Source organism: Paramacrobiotus metropolitanus, unplaced genomic scaffold (genome assembly GCF_019649055.1).
Source record: "Paramacrobiotus metropolitanus isolate TYO unplaced genomic scaffold, Prichtersi_v1.0 Parri_scaffold0000027, whole genome shotgun sequence".
Classification (NCBI taxonomy): Eukaryota; Metazoa; Tardigrada; class Eutardigrada; order Parachela; family Macrobiotidae; genus Paramacrobiotus; species Paramacrobiotus metropolitanus.
Window position 1 is genome coordinate 1,186,638 of NW_026570247.1, and position 19,160 is coordinate 1,205,797.

The 19,160-nt window shown below is 45.4% G+C and overlaps 3 protein-coding genes across 4 annotated transcripts; 2 read left to right on the forward strand and 1 right to left on the reverse strand.

Moving 5' to 3' along the window:
• Positions 1-680: 680 nt before the first annotated feature.
• Positions 681-4,633, reverse strand: LOC129587936 (serine protease 33-like). Of its 2 annotated transcripts, none has more exons than XM_055481913.1 (12): positions 4,307-4,445; positions 4,097-4,181; positions 3,852-3,925; positions 3,681-3,741; positions 3,157-3,237; positions 2,866-2,969; positions 2,681-2,755; positions 2,560-2,618; positions 2,318-2,489; positions 1,805-2,061; positions 1,656-1,742; positions 681-1,305 (listed from the first exon to the last, which is right to left on the reverse strand). In XM_055481913.1, the coding sequence occupies exons 1-12, from the start codon at positions 4,400-4,402 to the stop codon at positions 1,005-1,007; spliced, it is 1,452 nt and encodes a 483-aa protein (XP_055337888.1). In that variant the 5' UTR covers positions 4,403-4,445; the 3' UTR covers positions 681-1,004. The 2 variants fall into 2 exon arrangements, with proteins under 2 accessions (XP_055337888.1, XP_055337887.1); XM_055481912.1 differs by having other exon boundaries at positions 685-1,305; positions 4,293-4,633.
• On the forward strand, positions 3,950-13,693 carry LOC129587937 (forkhead box protein F1-like). The gene is made up of 5 exons (XM_055481914.1): positions 3,950-3,959; positions 9,848-10,209; positions 10,725-11,109; positions 12,045-12,354; positions 13,285-13,693. Exons 2-5 carry the CDS (start codon positions 10,100-10,102, stop codon positions 13,587-13,589), a joined length of 1,110 nt encoding a protein of 369 aa, XP_055337889.1. The 5' UTR covers positions 3,950-3,959; positions 9,848-10,099; the 3' UTR covers positions 13,590-13,693.
• A 125-nt stretch (positions 13,694-13,818) lies between these two features.
• Positions 13,819-18,429, forward strand: LOC129587926 (SID1 transmembrane family member 1-like). The gene is made up of 5 exons (XM_055481900.1): positions 13,819-14,306; positions 15,237-16,501; positions 16,692-17,034; positions 17,203-17,521; positions 17,928-18,429. Exons 1-5 carry the CDS (start codon positions 13,949-13,951, stop codon positions 18,118-18,120), a joined length of 2,478 nt encoding a protein of 825 aa, XP_055337875.1. The 5' UTR covers positions 13,819-13,948; the 3' UTR covers positions 18,121-18,429.
• Positions 18,430-19,160: the final 731 nt, after the last annotated feature.

Sequence of the window (19,160 nt, forward strand, 5' to 3'; positions counted from 1 at the left end):
CTACGGGACGGTTTGGTTCCCAGCCTCGTGCATGCAATAAAGGGGTGAATGTTATAGGAAGGTGAATATTAAGAGGAGTTTCACTGTATTTGCAATGTATCGTTGAACGACACAGAGAAGAACTCGCCGTCAGTTCTTTATGAGTATCAAGTTGACAACGGTACCAGGTTCTCTGATTTCACTTCATTTCAGGATGGAATTTCGAATGGTTCTTATTCGCGTGGCCGTTTTGTGCATAAGAGGTGGGTATCGCAATCTGTATATGTAAGTGAATGCACCGGCTTGTGCAAGTTGTGCACGACAGTAATGTAATGTCGTCGTGCTGCATTACCGCTGCGCTGTTCACTGTGCTGAATGTTTATTCCAGCTGATTTCAGTGTTGCAAAGCAGACGCTACACGCACCCATTTTTTTATGGAAGCCATACACTGCAGTACTACTTTTCATTGTTACTTTTCATCAGCAGTGTGTTGCCATCAAAGTGATGAGTTCAGCGCCCAGTTGACATGGTGCCTACTCTACTGGCGGTGTCCCTGTTGCTCGTTGCAATGGCGTTGTTGCAGCCTTGTCATATTATTACGAATTGTTGAGGATTTGCCCGGACGAGGCTTTGCACAATGATCATACGCGGGTAGGTTTAGTAGATCAAAGAAAGTTAACACTTCGCAGAAAATCTTATTATTATTATTATTATTATTATTATCGTACTACAGTAGCCAAACTCCATTACGGAGACTTATTACCCTCAGGTGAAAACCGTTGGGCAAACCAGGCTATTGGAAAATTTTTTTGTTTATTTTGAAAATTTTATACTTTTTTTGGTTTGATTTTATGAGATAAAAGTTACCCACCTAGGAATCGAACCCAGGACATACAATCTTAAAGCCAGACGTACTACCACCAGGCTATAGGCAATTAACATTAAATGTATGATTATTATTATCGTACTACAGTAGCCAAACTCCATTACGGAGACTGCTGACCCGCAAACTTATTAATATACACTCAGAGCCATATGCATCCAAATACACGAACAGGTATGCCAGTAGTCAACAGCGAGAGCATCGCCAGCTGAATAACAGTCCCACGGAAGGCTACGCGCCAAATGCTTCCCCTGCTCTCGGTTTGGGTGGCGACAATCCGCGGGGTGTAGAAGGGGCGGAGACTCGCGGTGTGGTCGATGAGAGGTACGGCGGTATCGTCGTACCAGCCCCATTTTTTCTCCTCATACACCCGGTTGGCCAGAAATGGCAGCAGACGACGCGCGTCGGCGTACACGGCCGGACGGACCGGTGATGCGCATCCACTACGAGCACAATTAGAAAATCACTGTATACTGATTCGCCTGTCGCTCCGAAAATTTTTATTCGTCCATAATAAAGCACTCAGAAAACACATTCCCGCTAACCAAACGTACAACTTATAGTGGCAACGGTTTCTAGGTAATACGTTATTTGTTAAGCTTCCTTGGACTATGGTTGCCGTGGGACACGAATTCACTAAATTTGGTACGAGTGTCCAACCGCCCAAGGTGGTTCTATGCGGTGTCCACGTCCACGTTTACGGTTCGCGAAGTTACGCGATGAATTCACTGTAGCAAAGCCGTCTTCGCTTAAGACGGCTTTGAATTAGAGACGCGCCCTACATTGTTCCTACCGGCCGAAGGAGACGAGTCCAGCCAACTGGAATTGGTTGGGTGTCCGGCTGGTACAGGCCAGTGGCCCACCGCTGTCACCTTGACACCTGCCACCAAAACAGCAGCATTTATTACCAATCAATAAGAAAATCGTTAGCGGACGACGTACACGTCCCGGTCCTTCTCATGTGTGCACAGCATTTCCGGGGATAATTTGGCGAATTTCCGGTAGCATTCCGTGCTGTCGATGACGGTCAGATTGACCACCATCAAGTTGTCGGCCAGGATGATGGGCGGTGTGGGCTCGTCGCCTGTGGTCTGCTGGATGGAGCCGCAGCCGGTGGCCGTGCATATCTGCTGCGGCTGCGGACCGGTGAAGGGCCGCGGCAGACAGATGGTCTGGATGGTCGGCGACAACTCCACCGTCTGCAATATGCCAACTGTTATTTCACTGTTTCTTAGCATCAGAAATACTTTCGTTCTATGCTTTTGCAAAAGAAGCCCTCCAACTGGATTCAAACTCAATTATGCATCGGAACAGGTAACGGACAATCCGATCGATCAGAACAGGACATTAAACTGTGAACTGATTAGACAGCATCTGCTTAAGTACAGCGCATATTAAAAATTTCCCTCCAAATAGTCGCTGCTAATGGCATACAGTACCGGTTGATAGACTGACCTCATTTAGTTTCAGGAGACAGTAGTCGAAACTGACTCCCCACCGATACTGGGCGTACGTGCCCGGCACCATGACCTTATCCACCGCCACCGTCAGCCCATCGTTGGGATCTTTGCAACTGTGGAAACCCAGTCGGGCCGATAGCTCGCTGGGAAGCAGGGTTCTCCGCTCCCTGTGAACCGGCAGCCAAATAAGTAATAAGCAATAACACCTGATCCGGCTTAATAAGCGTAATACTGTACTGTGGCGTTTTGCCGGTAACACAGCAGTGTCCAGCTGTTGCAATCCAGCCGGGTGCAATCTACCCAATAAACATACTGTAAGAAGCATATTCATTGAAACTCTTCTATAACATTGGCTCACCAGGGATCCACCGCACACGCCATTGCTTGGGATTGCTTTCACAAATGCCTGCCAGGGCCACGCGTTCTTAACCGCCTATTACACACGATCTACTTCACAATCTACCGCAAAACTAAAGCAGTAATTCTATGTGGTCTGAATGCTGCAGTATATTGCAGAAAATGATGAATCGGCCAATACTGTACCTCGGTTCCTCCGACGATGCGGGTCTGCTCACGTGCCTGCGTATTGGGAATGCCGCATTTCAGACTACAGATCTCATCTTCCCCTTTCGGGCAATCCGGACGCCCTGTAAAAGTAAACATTTTATTGCACGGTAACTTGAGGATCACGCTATCCCACTGTTTTGTTAGAAAAGCTAAATTCCACAGCACATCCCAGTTTTTATTTGAATGAGATTTGTTACTGTTTGTTACGCTGGCAAAGTTCTTTATACTCGTATAAGCTGCATATTAAAACAAGGAAAATGTCGTTACCGTCACAAATGTAATCTGGCTGCACGCACTTAGTTTTGTCACTGGGACAGGTCAGAGCGTCCTCTCCACAGCGTTGGCTCACTGCAAAAGACATTAGTTTATCAACTTCTGTAATACAATTGTATATCTCTGTCTCTGTACCTGCACAATATTACGACTTTCCACAATAAACCGATCATTTTCGCTAGGTAGTAAGAATTTTAAGCAGTGTTGATCACACACGCGTATTCCGATTTTCAGGGGGTCCAAAATTTTAAAAAATAATTGGACTACATAGTCCTCACTTTGCATTGCACATTTACACTTAAAAGTGCTAACCGCAAATAATAATCTCCCACAGAAAACATTAAACTCTGTATCTATGTAGATACTATGGAGTATGGACTAATCTCCGGTCGGCTGAAAAACGCACGTTACTGGAACTGCGATCAGCAGTTCCTTTTGTTCAACGGAGTTACGGAGCCTCCTGATCTGATGAGTTAATTTTAAGTTCTAAAACGAGCTCAGACTTACGCGTAACGTACCTTGCACGTTCAGCTGGAAACCGGAGAAATTCCTGGCACTATCCGACACGAACAGCATCATCTGTAGTAACACAGATTGAATTTTTAATGTATTTTCTGGCTAGAACAACGCTAAATACACCACAGTATGCAGTAAATAGCGCATGACGGCGCGCGACTGCTTACACTTACCACGGAATCACTGTACGAATAAAATGGAAAAGCGTCTCCGTTTTCACACGTGATCAGTTTGGGGTAGTAGGAATCTGCGATAATAATGCCGTGTTGCCGATATTTCGTGTCGTGTCATTCACATTGTCAACAAGAAAATTGAAACTAAAGGAAATGTCAATACAACAGGATAATAATTTGAATTATTATTTAAGATTAATTTTCGGAATAATTCGCTGCAGCAGACGTGCAGTAACACTACTTGCATCGTAAATCCCAGATAGCCAGATAATCCACCAGACAAGTCCCGTTTTCCAGTTTGGGTTGCAACGAAAAGGCTTTCTTAGTAATCTGTAAGTGAACCGTCAATCAAGCACGTTCTTGTTATTTTCTCCATCTTGGAGCCAATATTATTCAGCATCAACGCTAAAATCAATTAATCCCTATGTATTCCTGAATTACTTGAATCGGCCGACCGTTGGCTTTAATCCAGTAGGCCACCCGCGTATCATCGGGATAATTGTCGGGATAATTCGGTGATGAGATGAGGATTTGATCGGAATTGCTGGCATTGGACGGCAGTTCGTAAATGTTCACATCCAGAACCTCCGCCGGAACGGTCAAGTTGACCGGAATGTAGACGCGGCAATGACCGATGTTACTCAGCCAGAGAAAAGTCCAGATATCGATAACGTTTACTCTTGGAATACGTGATAAGTACATGGTAGCTCTACAATGCGGATTTCCCAATGGAAACCGTTCGCTGTTGTTAGTTCGCGATTATGAACGGCATGATCGTGATGAACATATGGCAGATCAACTTGTATTCGTGTCTTTTTACGTATATTTCCATGGATACCGTCGATCGTCGTCATGTCGGCGCCGACGTACACTCTACGCTTACTGTAAATAGGTTCATAATAATTATAATACTGATTTGATGTTATTAAATACTTAATCTTTTAGCAGCTGTCGGTACAACAAAGTACATGGTTATGTAGGTTACAGTAGGTACATTGAAAAATCATGGTGTCGTCGTGATGATGACGCGTATAAAGGAAAAGGGTTGGAACGTTATGTGGTGGTGGGGTGCTAAAATGTCGAGTACGTGAACAACTACTTATTGAACATTTTCAAACCAACATAAATGAAAACAACTGACAATTACGATGATTTTACGACAATCGCAAACTTAGCAAACAAAAAGACTGACAAGAACTGACTACTTAATTTTAACATGCATAATTACTACCGTAGGGTAATTAGCAATTCCTTACAAGTTAGACGTACGGGAAATTTAATTATAGGTATGTAGTATATATGTAGTGGTATCAATTGATCTACATATACACGCTTTGGTCCCGTAATCGGATTAGTTTTACTAACATTTTTACCGTAGTATGTACATTCAGTGCTCCTACGTTTTTCGCATTCCGGACACTTTCACAATATTGATCCGCTTACCGGACACCAGAGACAGGTATTCTCCGTGCTGTCCCACATTAGAAAACTGGATAATTTTTTTATGAAACTCGTGTACAGAGTACATGTAGAGACAGTAGAGCAACTCTAATTATCACGTAATCAATTTTCGAAATTTTTGCTATGTGGAAAAAGCGAAGAACTACCACTTCTCTGGTGGCCGGTACACGAATCCAGAATTGCGAAAATGTCCGGTATGCGAAAAACCTCCAAGTATACACAGCTGTCCCCTGGGATAAACTTTCCTAAAGAAGCGCCTTCTGTATGCGTTTCTCAGGCGCGACTACGAGTATGCAATAAGTACTTCGTAGTTCAGTACTTCTACATAAAACTGAAATAAGGAACCGAGCTGGAGTGAAACACCAAAAACACAGTCCGACTAGCGTCCATCTGGCTGTTGGTTGCTATACTGTACTGCCATACGAAATACAATTTTATTACAAATAATACGCAGATCTCTGCATCCACGAGAAATTCGAATGTGACCGACAGTTTTATACATCAACGATCCAGTACCACTGTATGGGAAAGAATTACCACATCACGTGATCGATCTACCGGGGGGACAGGCAGGTAGCCATGCAGGAGGCGTTGCCGGTCAGCATTGCGGCGCTGCATGCCGGCACGGTATTCTCAATCTCATCCACCACGAAACAAAAGTATCCAAACACCACGAAGCCCGCCTAGCACAACGGCTACGTTAACCACCAAGTTCATACGCGTAATTTAACTGTATAATGAAAACTGTCCACATCATGCTTTGTACACTACCATGTTTTTCGCACGCTTTCGATATAATCACCCAGCAAAAGCGTTTACATTGTGCAGTGCCAAGAACTGCTTAAAAGCAACACATACAAATGTACATACTGTGAGAATGACGTTGCGGGTTAAGCTGATAAATCCACCAGGACAAAAGGTCAGGGAGGTGCGCTTCAGCCGGGAGAGCAGCTCGTACGATATCTCCAATTCGTCCGCTGAGCATCCGGCACCGACGGATATGTCGCTACCGGGCGGCTACGATAGATAACACACGGAATTGGCGACAAATACTAGTACGCATATTCCAGACAAGGCCAATGCGATCCAAAATACAACAGGTATACCTCGCGATGGGCGTGCGGTGGACCACACTGACGCAGCACCATGATGTCTTCCAGTATGATCGCATACTCGTGCGGCTGCAAATAAAAACACGTTACTATTTATTATACAAACTGTGCATTCTTCGAGCAGACGTTTCCTTTAAAAGATCATTATTTGTGTTCAAGAAAAATTATTCAAAAACTGCAGAACAAAAGTTAGTATTTTACTCGTGATAGATGTGTTTTACTTGTGATAGTTGAGTATTGTTATTGTGTATGCCGGTTTTGAAATACTGTAATAAGAGCGTATAAATAGCTGCAAAACAAATAAGTAGCATCCATCGTTTGGAAAAATCATTAAAATTGTTTATTATTTATTTACAGGAAGGTAAATAACGGAAAATTTACTTTTATATTTTTCAAGTAGCAATTTTAAAGAATTTCGATGCTGCACCGGACAATGGGGACGCAAAATCAAACGTTCGGTTTACCATATCTGGATACTTTTTATTTTTTTATTATTATCGTAAGCAGGCAGTCATTATATTTTATTTCACCTGCGGTAGTGGTAGTCATATTATAATATTGTTACATGACTTCTATCACGGAATGAACAATTAGCACATGTATATTATCCTCAAGTTTTGTTTTCTGGGGCTAATTTTTATCGTTAGACTCAGGAAAATCAGAAGTAATCGACTGACCATCTGATGCAACGCACACGCCCCCTGCACGAGCATCCCCGTCCGCACACTGGCACTGATCCCGACCACGCCCAGCCGCGCCGCCACCATCCACGCATCCATCTCCGGGAGGACAAACCAGATACACAGCCACGACACTACCACCGTCACCTCCAGGAGGTTAGTCAGCGCGTCCGCTGCCATTTTGGCGCTAAACACCGCCTGCACCCGCCGCTGCATACCCACCAGCATCGCCCAATCCTGAAGGACCTCCTGGAGCCGGGACGTCACCGCGACGGTGTCGGTTACCGCGCCCAGTGTCCACAGAACCCGGAGGCGGTCAGCCACCGACAACCCCGCTGCCTGACACATCGCAACGACGACGTACACGACCACCGCGTCCAAAAACAGGATTATTGTGGAGATCATCAGGAAGACCACCAGGACAAGATACGCCCAACGACTGGGAATACTTACCGGTCCGTAACGGATATAACTACTGTTCAAAATCCGGGAATCCATAAAAAAGGTTACTCCTAATAAACCGCACAAAACCCCGCCGATTCCCAAAAGCACTACGGTATTCCTGATTATTCTTCCCTTTTTTCCCGGGAACGTCTTCCAATCCCGATTCGTCTGATCGAGGCATTCCACCGCCCGTTGCGATCTCAGCAACAAAAACACGAGACTGATCTCGGCTTTTGCCAAGATCAGCGGGGTGGACGCGTAGGCCACGAGGTTGACGATAGGCCGTACTTTCCCGTGGGAAGGTTGTCGGGAGGGCCCGTCAGCGAACAAATCCACGGTGTCGATTGCCAAAACCGGGAGGAAGGCAGATAAAAGGAGGAGCACCGTGCAACGCCATCCCCACCGGTTGACAAAAGGCGCCCAGCCGATGACCTTTCCGTTTTCATAAGAGAGCGTCGCGTTGAGGAACAAACGCAGAAGCGGGGAGAACGGGAAGCGCTGGAGGATATCCCGGCGCTTGGTCGGTGCATATGAACGACGGAAGAACATCGTTGCTGATTAGTGGAAAAATCGTCTCGAGCGGAAAATTACAGCGGCGAAAACTGCGGAGATCTGACGCTGGCAGCGATCGCGAATCATGTGCCCAGCATCAGAATTTGCCCAGCATTTTAAGCCAGTGAAATTGTAATTTATCGCTGTTGATTCGATGTACCTGTTGTGCCAATATTTGTACAATGTCCACGGTGTATTTTATACATGTAAAATAAATTTCACCGGTCTGGATGCGACTGCCGGTAAATTACAGGCGGTAATCATCGGAAGATACAGCAGGTTGTTTTCGGTGTGACAGGTGCAGTATCGGTACAAGTAATTATGTCTCACCGTCATCGTATTACCCGGCTTGGAAAGCTATCGTATTCTTCAAGGTTTCGATTACATATTACGACTATTCTTTCAATTTATGTGGATTTAATACTTGTCATGGAGTTTGCCAAAAACCGGGTTAAAAAATTTAAAGTACCGTTTTTGCCATGAATATCTGAAGACCGGCAAAATTGTTGCGGTAACCTTTAAACCGTCTTAAAGTGGCGCATTTAATTTTAATACCGGCGTAAAGTAGCGCGGTATGATAGCGCGTTAATCGCTTGGCCTGACAGCCCATGGCATGCCTCATCGCCGAGTGATATCAGCGACGAGGAAGATGCGGCTTGTTTGTTTACACAGCCAGCCATGCACCGGCCCCGATCAGAATCATCATGCCACGGGATCAATGTGCTCGGCTGTGCCATACGGCTGCTGGTGCCGGCCAGCCGAGGACGCCTGGTCGCGGCTAATCGAAGTAATAGCATAGTGGAATAAAACGCCGGATCATCTTTCGCTTTTCTACACACTCTCGCTCTTCGCTGTCGGTAATCGCGATGAAGAAGATGCATCAGGCTACTCACTGTCTGCACATCCATTAACAATGGCCGGTTTGTACGGGGATGATCAACAGGAGCGCCCAGTCAGACAGGCGGTGATTTTAACGGCACTTTATTAAAGCGAAGCGCGATTAATGACTGTGTCTGATCAAACTCCGGACAGCAGCGGTATTTCTTATAACCAGCTAATTTTACTCAACAATTCCAGTCGTTCATATTTAATTAAGGAATTAAAGCAGTATAGCATCGCCCGTAAAAATATGACCTTAAAACGACACTAATAATTTTCACGACATAAAAAATATTTTATGGAAATAATTCTGTTTAATTTTAGTTTAACAATTATAAGAACATTACTCAGGTTCAATTAAATTGGCGCTAATAGTTTTCGGAAAATTATATCAAACGCAACAGCGACAGTTATGGGCCTTATGGCAACCTTTCTCAATAGCGACAAAAGGTGACACTTTGAAACGCCGAAGATTATCGCACCAAAACCACACTGTGACAGGTTGACACGCGCAAGTCGTGGACAATTAACAGCCGGCCCACGCTAAATCCATACCTGCCGTTAAGTTAAAGTTAAACAGCGCGTTAAACGACCCCTCATTCCGCACATTTACTGCCGAGTGCCGATCCTAATCGCGTCGCGATAAATACAGCCCGGCCGCGCGCCAGATGTCAGCAGAATCCTGATAAGCATCGCGCACACCGCCATACAGCACTTAGCGTCGCGCAGTACGTGAGTGGCTGTGTGTGACGCGATCAGTGCAGTATGACGCGGATACACTCGTACACACGTACGAAACGGATATTTCAGTGCAGTGTAAAGCGTTAGTACGTACACGTACGAAGTGGATAATAATTATTAAATCCAGTGAAGCATAAAACACACGTACGTATTTAATGCCAATAAGTCACACACCACCCAAGGCGACAAATGGCTGCCTCTGTCTCTCTCTCGGTCTCCGCAAATAGCTGTGCACATGAAGATGCAAGATGCCAACCCAGCAAGACATCCTAATTGCCACCATCCTTTAGCTTTTAACGCTCCACATCACTCTCGTTTTTCTCCATCTACATAAACGCCTTTAATTACTGCTCTTTTTGGTCATTGCGTGCGTATAAGTATGCACAGCATGGGTTTAGTGGAGAATAATGACAATTACTTGTCGGACGTGAATCTGCGTGATAACACTAACGAGCCGCCGCCGACAACGCCGCTGAAAGATGCCAGCACGTAAGTGTAACGGTTCATTTATTTTAATGAGCGAATGTGTTTATCGCGCCCCGCCGCAAATATTTATCTCGACGCGCAACCGCTACCTGTCATTTATTTACAATAGCCCCGCTGACAACTAAACGGTCCGGGGTGTTTATTTCATCCCGGCGCTGTGTTATGAAACGCCGCGGAATTCTGTAAATATTTTATCCGGTATATTTTCATATAAATATTAATACGCTATTCATACGATAGCACTGTAAATATTTACGTTTATTTACCTGGCGTTTATTTATTACTGTTATAATTTTGTATTATAAATATTATAATTAAATACTATATTTTAAATAAAACTGTATCGACTGGAGGAAATTTGTAAATATTTACGACACGCGACATGCGTCGTTTACCTGTCACTTGGCTTAAATGTTTATTGCCTTGCGCACAGTTTACGCGATCCATCATAATACTTCCTGATACATAAATATTATAAAATTCCCACGTCAACATTGATTAAGCATATTCTCCCGCAGCGACGCGGAGCCCAGTACGGCTAAACCCAAACGTCCCAATCATCGTCGCCACGAAAAACCGCCCTACTCCTACATCGCCCTGATCGTCATGGCTATCCATAATAATCCCCAGCGAAAGGTCACGTTGAACGAGATCTACCAGTTCCTGCAGCAGAACTGGGCGTTCTTCCGCGGTCCGTACCAGGGTTGGAAGAATTCCGTCCGGCATAATTTGTCGCTGAACGAGTGTTTTATTAAATTGCCCAAGGGGTTGGGGCGTCCCGGCAAAGGTCACTACTGGACGATGGATCCGGCCAGTGAGTTTATGTTTGAGGAGGGATCGTTCCGGCGGCGGCCGCGCGGGTTCCGGCGTAAATGCCAGAATCAGGAGGCACTCAAAACACAGGTGAGGAAACAATTACCGGGTTACTTACATATTTTCAAAATACAAATTAGTTTTGTGCGAACCGCGCTGGGTTAATTAAAGGTTCTGCGATGCGAGCGTTTAAGTTTTACTTGTCGGAGTAAGGTCTGGAATTATAGGTATCTATTCAAAGTAAAACTTTGACAGATACCCGTAGTTTGAACTTTGACGTAGTGTGCCCGAGCTTGCACTTCTTGCTACTTCGATGGCTGTTGCCTAATATTATAATGTTTTCTAAACTTTATTTCGTTTCATTACCAATAGCACTGCTAACGTTTTTGATTCTATTACCTGTACCGATTCTACTATAACCGTATTATTATTAGTACCGGTAATGCTTCTGCAAACCGAGTTTTGCTAAATAAACTTTACGAAACACTTTAGCAGGGAATTAAAATAGTACTTAAATTGACAGATATTAATAGGTAAGCCGAACGGTTATATTTTCTATCACTTACAGCATCGGTTAATTAGTGTCATACGATCCGAGTCGTACCGGACGGCAATTCATACCGCAGCCGGGACCATACTAATTAAAGAATTGCTTACTGTTTTCTTACGTATGGCCCAAAGTGGAGTCGTGCTGTGCGAGAAGCCCAGGTCACAGTGACTTAAATGTCTAGCCAACATCCCTGTCGTTCAGTCGCTTAAACGGATAACCAGTTTTGCACCCAGTCTTAAAGTCTTTGGTACTCTTAACTGACACTTTAAAGTCCAACTGTTGCGTATAGAGACCGAGTTAAAGCGGCCGTTCTACTAAAAAATATAAGAATAGTTCTACCAAATAAAAAAATTAATTACTAAAATTATAAGCAAGCACAATATAATAAAAAATTCAGATTATTTCAAAGCACAAGAAAATATGTATAATAAATAAATATACAATAAATATAAATAAATATTTTTCTGTTTTGCAGTGCTCCACGATGTTATCCTCGATGGCCATAAACAGCGCCCCATTACCCGCCGCCCAGCCCAAAGCCCCCGGCCCCGGCTGCGCCTACCCGGACTCCCTTTTCGGCCCCGCCCCCTCCAGCCGGCCCAGCGTCAACAGCAGCGCCAGCGCCACCCCGGCGCAGCTGCAGCGTGCCGCCGCATTTGGCGCCCATATGGCGTCCGGTGGGAGCAGTCACCACCATGCCGCGGCGGAGGCCGGATATCTCTCGGCCTGGGGATCACTGGCAGCGCAGCACCATGCCCCCAACAGCAACTACACGTTCGCCTCGGGTGAGTTAACGTTTGTGGTGTGTTTATACAAGTTGTGCTGCTGGGTGCAGTTTGCAGTGTAGAACAGGCCGAGGAAAACAGATTTAGAGTGCTCGTATAATAAATACATCTGTGTGTGCTGGATAATGCGCCGCGCTTTACGGTACAGGCCTGTAATGCATCACGGTGACCTTTTGGCGCTCGCGGGCATTTGCGTACCCGGTATTTTTAGCGCTCAGCTAGCCTTTAAACGTCTTCCGCGAATTGGTAAAGATGTTGTTATAAAACTATTTCGGCCCGTGCGATAAAACTTTACCGAAAAATTAACAGATTTCAAACTTTAAATATATCAGTAAATTGCTTTAATTATACGAATAGAAGCTAGCATATTTACATATAAGGAAAATATCAGCCAAAATTGCACTGTTTGGCTTAATGCAATTGCTGCTTAACTGTGAAGCGGTAATAATTATAACAAGGAACAAAATACCTTGTAACCCATAATCCTATGCCTGATGGTACAGCAATCGTAGTGCGATGGCACCGATCTGACGACGTTTTCATGATCTGCATACTCTGTTCGTTGAAACCAGTAATTCTAAGTACATAGTGTACTTTAAAAATTATTGTATTGTGATATATATAAGTTTTTGACATAATGCTGATCGTTTTTGGAAAACGTCTCAGCAGTTTTAAACCGGGTTTTCAGTATATTGCAGCGGGAATCTTACCTAGAATGCTTGTTTAATGTTTACTGCAAGTTAGATTTTTTGTGTTACAAACACTTATGCTGTTATGATTTCGCGGTTTACTAATACACGAGTATAAACACAACGGTGCATAATTATCTCCGGTACAAAATTAAATTTCTGGAACCGCGGACCAACTGGCCGATTCCCATTTTCTTAATCCCACATTTTGTTTTATATTTAGCTGACTTTTCCTCTGTAGGCGGTTACCCGTACAGTTTCTCGCAGAGCGACCTGTACGGCCCCTCCTGCACGGCCCCGCCCCACCACGCCTACACGGCCTTCCCGGCCGCCTCGGGCTGCAGTCCCTACAGCCAACCGGCCAACTGCGCCTGGACCAACTTCAACACGATGGACACCACCGGCAGCGAGATGAACAAACTCAGCTACACGTCCACCGGCACGTGCTCCAGCGGCCAGTACGACATTATGTCACAGTGCGCCGCGGTGGCCGGCTTCCCCAGTGTCGCGCCGGGACACCTGCACGACACCAAACTGGGACTGTAGCATTCTTTCAATGTACCATATATTCGTCGATGTATCATTCAATTACACACTTGTACAAATGAACGAACCGATGACTGTGTAATTATTTGTACGGCTCTGACTAATACCGGCGCTTATCAATAAAGGTCTGATAACGGTTATTGTTAAGTCAACACTGCGTCGCGGAAAGTGTAGACAACGCGGCTGGCTGTAAAACCAACAAACGCATGTTCAAGAATTTTATGCCGCTTTCATTGCTGATGAGCATTTCTTTAGCGCAGACAGCAAATTTTACGACCGAAAAACTTTCGGGAATCTCGTACAAAAATTCATTATGACTTAGTGGGTTTTATTTATTTATTAGCTTATCCTTAGCGACAATGTACAGATTATATTATTGCTTTTGTATGGTAGTATTAATTAATATTAAGTACATTCGTGCGGAATCGTTATGGAGCACGCAAGCGTTGAACCAAACAGCGACCTTCAATGTGCCGTATTACGGGCAAGTGGACAACCGCAATCCCATTGCCTATCATTTCACGCGGCAGTTAAATACGTTCTACGACGGCGCAGTGCGCTTGACCGTCGGCAGTGTGGACGCCAGCGAGGAGGAGCCCATTCTCATCATCGTTAAACGGCAGCGCACGGTACGCTCCTGGCAACTTCCGCTGATTATGGAGGAGAATCATGGATATAGTTTCTTCAGTCGCACATTATGTCCACTGCATAATCATGGTATGGTGCTATTACATTTCTAGATATAAGTGTATGATTAAGGAATACGAACCTAGTGCATGTGTCTTGTGTAATTAAAACATTTGGAAAACTACAAAAAATTAGGAAAAATACGAGTAAAATAGTGATACATAAGCGGGAAGAACGAAGTAAAATATGCACTGCTATTTTCCAAAATGCATTATGTATACATTACTTGAACCGTATATCTCTTATTTCATTTCGTGGCATTTTGCTCCTCTTTCGATACGTATATTGATAAGTCAGTACTCAGTATATATACGAGCAAGAACTCACTGTAGGTAGAAGGACTGGGAACCGACTGTGCAACGGTCGACTACGTCATCACTGTCGCATACAGAATGCACTGCTGTGCTATTGCTTACCAAAGGTCCACAGATTTTCTTGTCCCTTTTAAAAGATATTATCAGTTCCTTTCTCCTCTAAGACTTCCTTATATTTTAACAGATCATATTCAATTTAGAAACCAAAATATGAGGGGCTAGAAATAGAAAAGAAAAGAAATATGCTGAGAAAACTGACAAAAACCGTGATAAACACGCATCTGTCACCATGGCAGCCGCCCTCCGTGTATGCGAGGGTGATGACGTCAAACGGTAGGTTACCAGTCTTTCTCACACTATAGTAAGTACTTGATACGAGTGTAATGAAAATTACCAACTATTCATGTGAAATTTTGATTTTTGTACTAAATTATAGAAGGATTAGTAATATCTGTAGATCTTATGCCCAATTTTGTTGATTTATTTTCTGCGTATAATTATTTTTTTTATTAAGTATTATTGAACTATTTATTTATAGTATGGAAATATGGAGTTTTATCGAAATTTACGTACTAACAATATTACCGGCTAACTTATGGTTAGTCTATGTTATTACTCTGTACTTTGATTTTCTGTCTATCCATAGCGTCAACAGAAATTCCGCTAGCTGGCAGCGACGAATTCTACGTGGAGATCTTCTCGGTATCCTCCACCCGCCTCTCCTACAGCCTGATGGTAGCCACCTTTCCGGGCTTCTCCGTCAGCCACCTCCCGAACTTTGAGCTGCGCGTCAGCCCTTCTGAACCCCAGTACGTCCACTACCGCATGCAGCCGGCCACCAACCGTGTCGTCGTCAAGGTCAACGCCACCGTCGGCGACACCTACTGCAGCTATTTATCCATCCAGTCGGTCCGCTGTCCCGTGGGGGACTTGGAGGCCGACCTCCGGCTGGACGGCCGCTACCAGACCGTCACCTCGCGGGCGGCCATCGAGGTCACCCGCGCCCAGTTCCCCAGCGGGGAGTTCTACATCGTCGTCCTGGTCCACACCCGGGATGACGACTGCACCGAGTCCCGCGGGCTCTTCAGCTTGCTCCAGCGGCACAGCGACGCCAAGGGAACGGTGTACCACGCCCCGCGCTACAAGACCGTTAACGTCACGGTCATCGAGAGCCTGGACGCCGAGGGGTACATCCTAGCCACGGTGGTCCCGGTGCTGATCTTCCTGGGGTTCTTCATCCTCTCGGTGGTGCTCCTGCAGACCGGTCCGCGGACCTGGAGGGGCATTTTCTGCACGGATCTCAGCCGGGTGACCCTCCCGACCGCCGAGGAGAAATGGGGGATCGCCGCGCTCTTCGAGAAAAGCATCACCGGCAAGGATATACCTTCGCTGTGGGACCCGGACAACTACGAAGCCTCCAACTCCAAACTCGCGCAGATGGTCCGGAAACTCCGGGCGTCCTCCGACCCCAATGTCCAACTAATGACCGAGAGCGCCCCGAAGACCGTCAACCTTACCGGCTTCGACTCCACGGACGGGCAACCGGGAGCGTTGACCCTCCTGCACATGGCGGACATCAACCGGAAGTCTGCCAGTCTGATTAAGCAGACCTCGCGGGAGTACGGCCTGACGCTGATCACGGTGTTCATCTTTTACAGCCTGCCGGTGCTGCAGCTGGTGATGACGCACCAGGGCCTGCTGGTGGTGACGGGGAACGAGGACATCTGCTACTACAACTTCTCCTGCGCCAACACCGTCGGCGTTCTCTCCGACTTCAACCACATCCTCTCCAACGTCGGCTACGTCCTCCTCGGACTCCTCTTCATCCTCCTCGTGCGCCGCAAGTCCATCTTCACCTCCAAACTAAGGCAGACGGTGCCGAGCTTGGACGAGTACGGCATCCCGTCGCAGGTGGGTCTTAATCAAATACATAAATATGCATATATGTGTATATATATAGAAGTACACGTAATAATGCGTTTTTATAGGTACAAGCTTGTCCCGTAATTTCTAACATAAAGGTTCTAACGCAAATGTAAAGATACGTTATGTACCCTAATTTCTAATGTAAGCATAATTTAATTAAACTGCCCTGGACTAGATTGGTCTGTTCTACGGGATGGGGATGGCGCTGACGATGGAGGGCGTGATGAGCGCCTGCTACCACGTCTGTCCCAGCTACAACAACTTCCAGTTCGACACCTCCTTCATGTACCTCATCGCCGGGCTCCTTCTTCTAAAACTGTACCACGCCCGCCACCCGGATGTCCTGCCGCAGTCGTACGCGGCGTACGCGCTGTTTGCCGGTTTTATACTGATCGCTGTGGTGGGCGTGGTCAGCCGGCATATTGGCTACTGGATCGCCTTTTCAGTGATCCATGGAATTGTCACCGTTGTCCTGTTCCTGCAGATACTGTTTGTGGGATACCTCGAATGGTCATTCGGTCAGTTCACAATTACAAAAACCGTTACGTAGTTTTGAGATACAGCGAATTCATACCGATACCTGCCTACAAATTGTCAAATTAATGGAAAAAATGCAAGAGGCACTGATTGGCCGATAGGGAATAAAACTACTGCAATAAAACTATTAAAATATCTTTTGTTTGCAGCCGGTGTTAGGAAAGGCATGAAGGAGGCGTTCGCCACAAAACGCGGTGAGCGCATGAAAATCCCCACAAGCCGCATCGTCCTGTCCACGCTGATCCTGCTAACCAACCTGCTCTTCGTCATCTCGGGACCGCTGCTGCGGCCGTACGATTTCGCCAGCCATCTGCTGTTCATTCTCCAAGCCAACCTGCTCATCTACGCTTCCTTCTACGTCGGCATGAAGATGATGGATCCCGATGAGCGCATCAGCCGCGCATCCTGCCTGTACTTTTTTCTGGCACTGCCCGCCTGGGGGGTCGGCATGTATTACTTCACCCGCGGGTACGCTTTGTAATAACGCTAAAGGTCATCGTGGATTGTGGCTTAAATACATATAAGTTTAAGTGTATGCTTTTTTGATGCACGCTTTTCAGTGTACGAGGACAATTGGGTGCTGTGAACATACCCTGCACGATTAGGCTGCGATGAACAGCCGGCTAAATTTAAGCCGTTTGCATTCAGACTGTGATATCAGTAGCGTTGCGAGCTACGGCTGACCAGCTGTTCATCGCAGCCTAATCGTGCAGGGTATGTTCACAGCACCCAATTGTCCTCGTACACTTTTTTAAATACGCTTTTTGGTGTAACCATTTTCTAAGCACGCTTTTTGGTGTGCGCTTTTTTAAGTACGTTTTTTTTAAGTACACTTTGGGATGCACTTTTTTTAAATGCGCTTTTTTGTGTACAGGTTAAGCAACTGGGAACTTAGCGCGGCGAAATCCCGGGAAGGCAATCGAGAGTGCTTCTTCTTCGAATTCTACGACGAGCATGATGTGTGGCATATGTGCTCGGCCATCGGGTTATTCTTTACCTTCATGATGCTGCTGACATTGGACGATGATCTGGCCACGGTGACGCGTGATCAGATCACGGTATTCTAGTTAATACCAAGATACCATATCGGTAGATCTGTCTAGAGGAACCGTTAAAGGAGTTTCCGTCGCTAGCATCGGACTTGTGCTGGATCGTAACGAATGCTATCGCTACTGAACTGTTGTTTACCAATGAACATGACGTAGTTGTAACTACGGAATTGCTGGTGCTTCCCATAAAATGTAAACAGTCGTTCAACAAGTCTGTTGCTTTTGTGGCGTTTACCGTTTCATAAGGGTTGCGTGATGTGCATTTAATCTTCAGAAGACGACGCAATGGTTTGCTTCTCGACTTTGTAGCTTCAAGTCAACATCTACTGTAGAGTCAGTGCAGACAGAACAAGTTGCCGTGTTCCTGTTTAAGCTCTGATTATCAATCTGGAGGCTCCTGAACGCCGAGATCAACCGGCGATAGTCTAATGGTTATACTTACAGGTCTATACATTAAGCGAATTTAGCGATGATCCCGATAGATCACTATCCTAACATTTTTTCCAAGGAGATTGTAATGTTAGTCATTAGTTATTATGTGCCTTTGGCACCGTGCCTTTTCTAAGCAAACCATCTACAAAATCAATGAGCTGCACCACTGACTAATTTAACATATACTGTATACATAGCGTAATCTGATGGCTGTGCAGTTGCTGTGTTCCACAACAACTGTTAAGGTGTTTCGGTAACTACAGGCGGGAATCAGGACGGTATTAGCGTACTGGGCTTGTTAAACGGCATAAGATCCTACATCCTGTGCGACCAATCAGACTAGCGTTATACGTCCTCCCCGTTCAGAAATTATACAAATACTGTACTGTACAAATACTGTACAAAATATTTTATGTATAATAATATTATTTGCATCAAAACCAGCAGGTTGGATGTATCGTTGTCAACCCTATAAATCTGCCTTGCTATCGGTAAATGTGCTGGCTCCGTAATATAGGAGTAACAACGACACGTCTCCACTTCCACAAACCATTTTCCATTGGTATTTTAAAACTTGCTCACGACTGTCAGCTCACTACGCACTAGTACGCAATATAGCCTTGTAC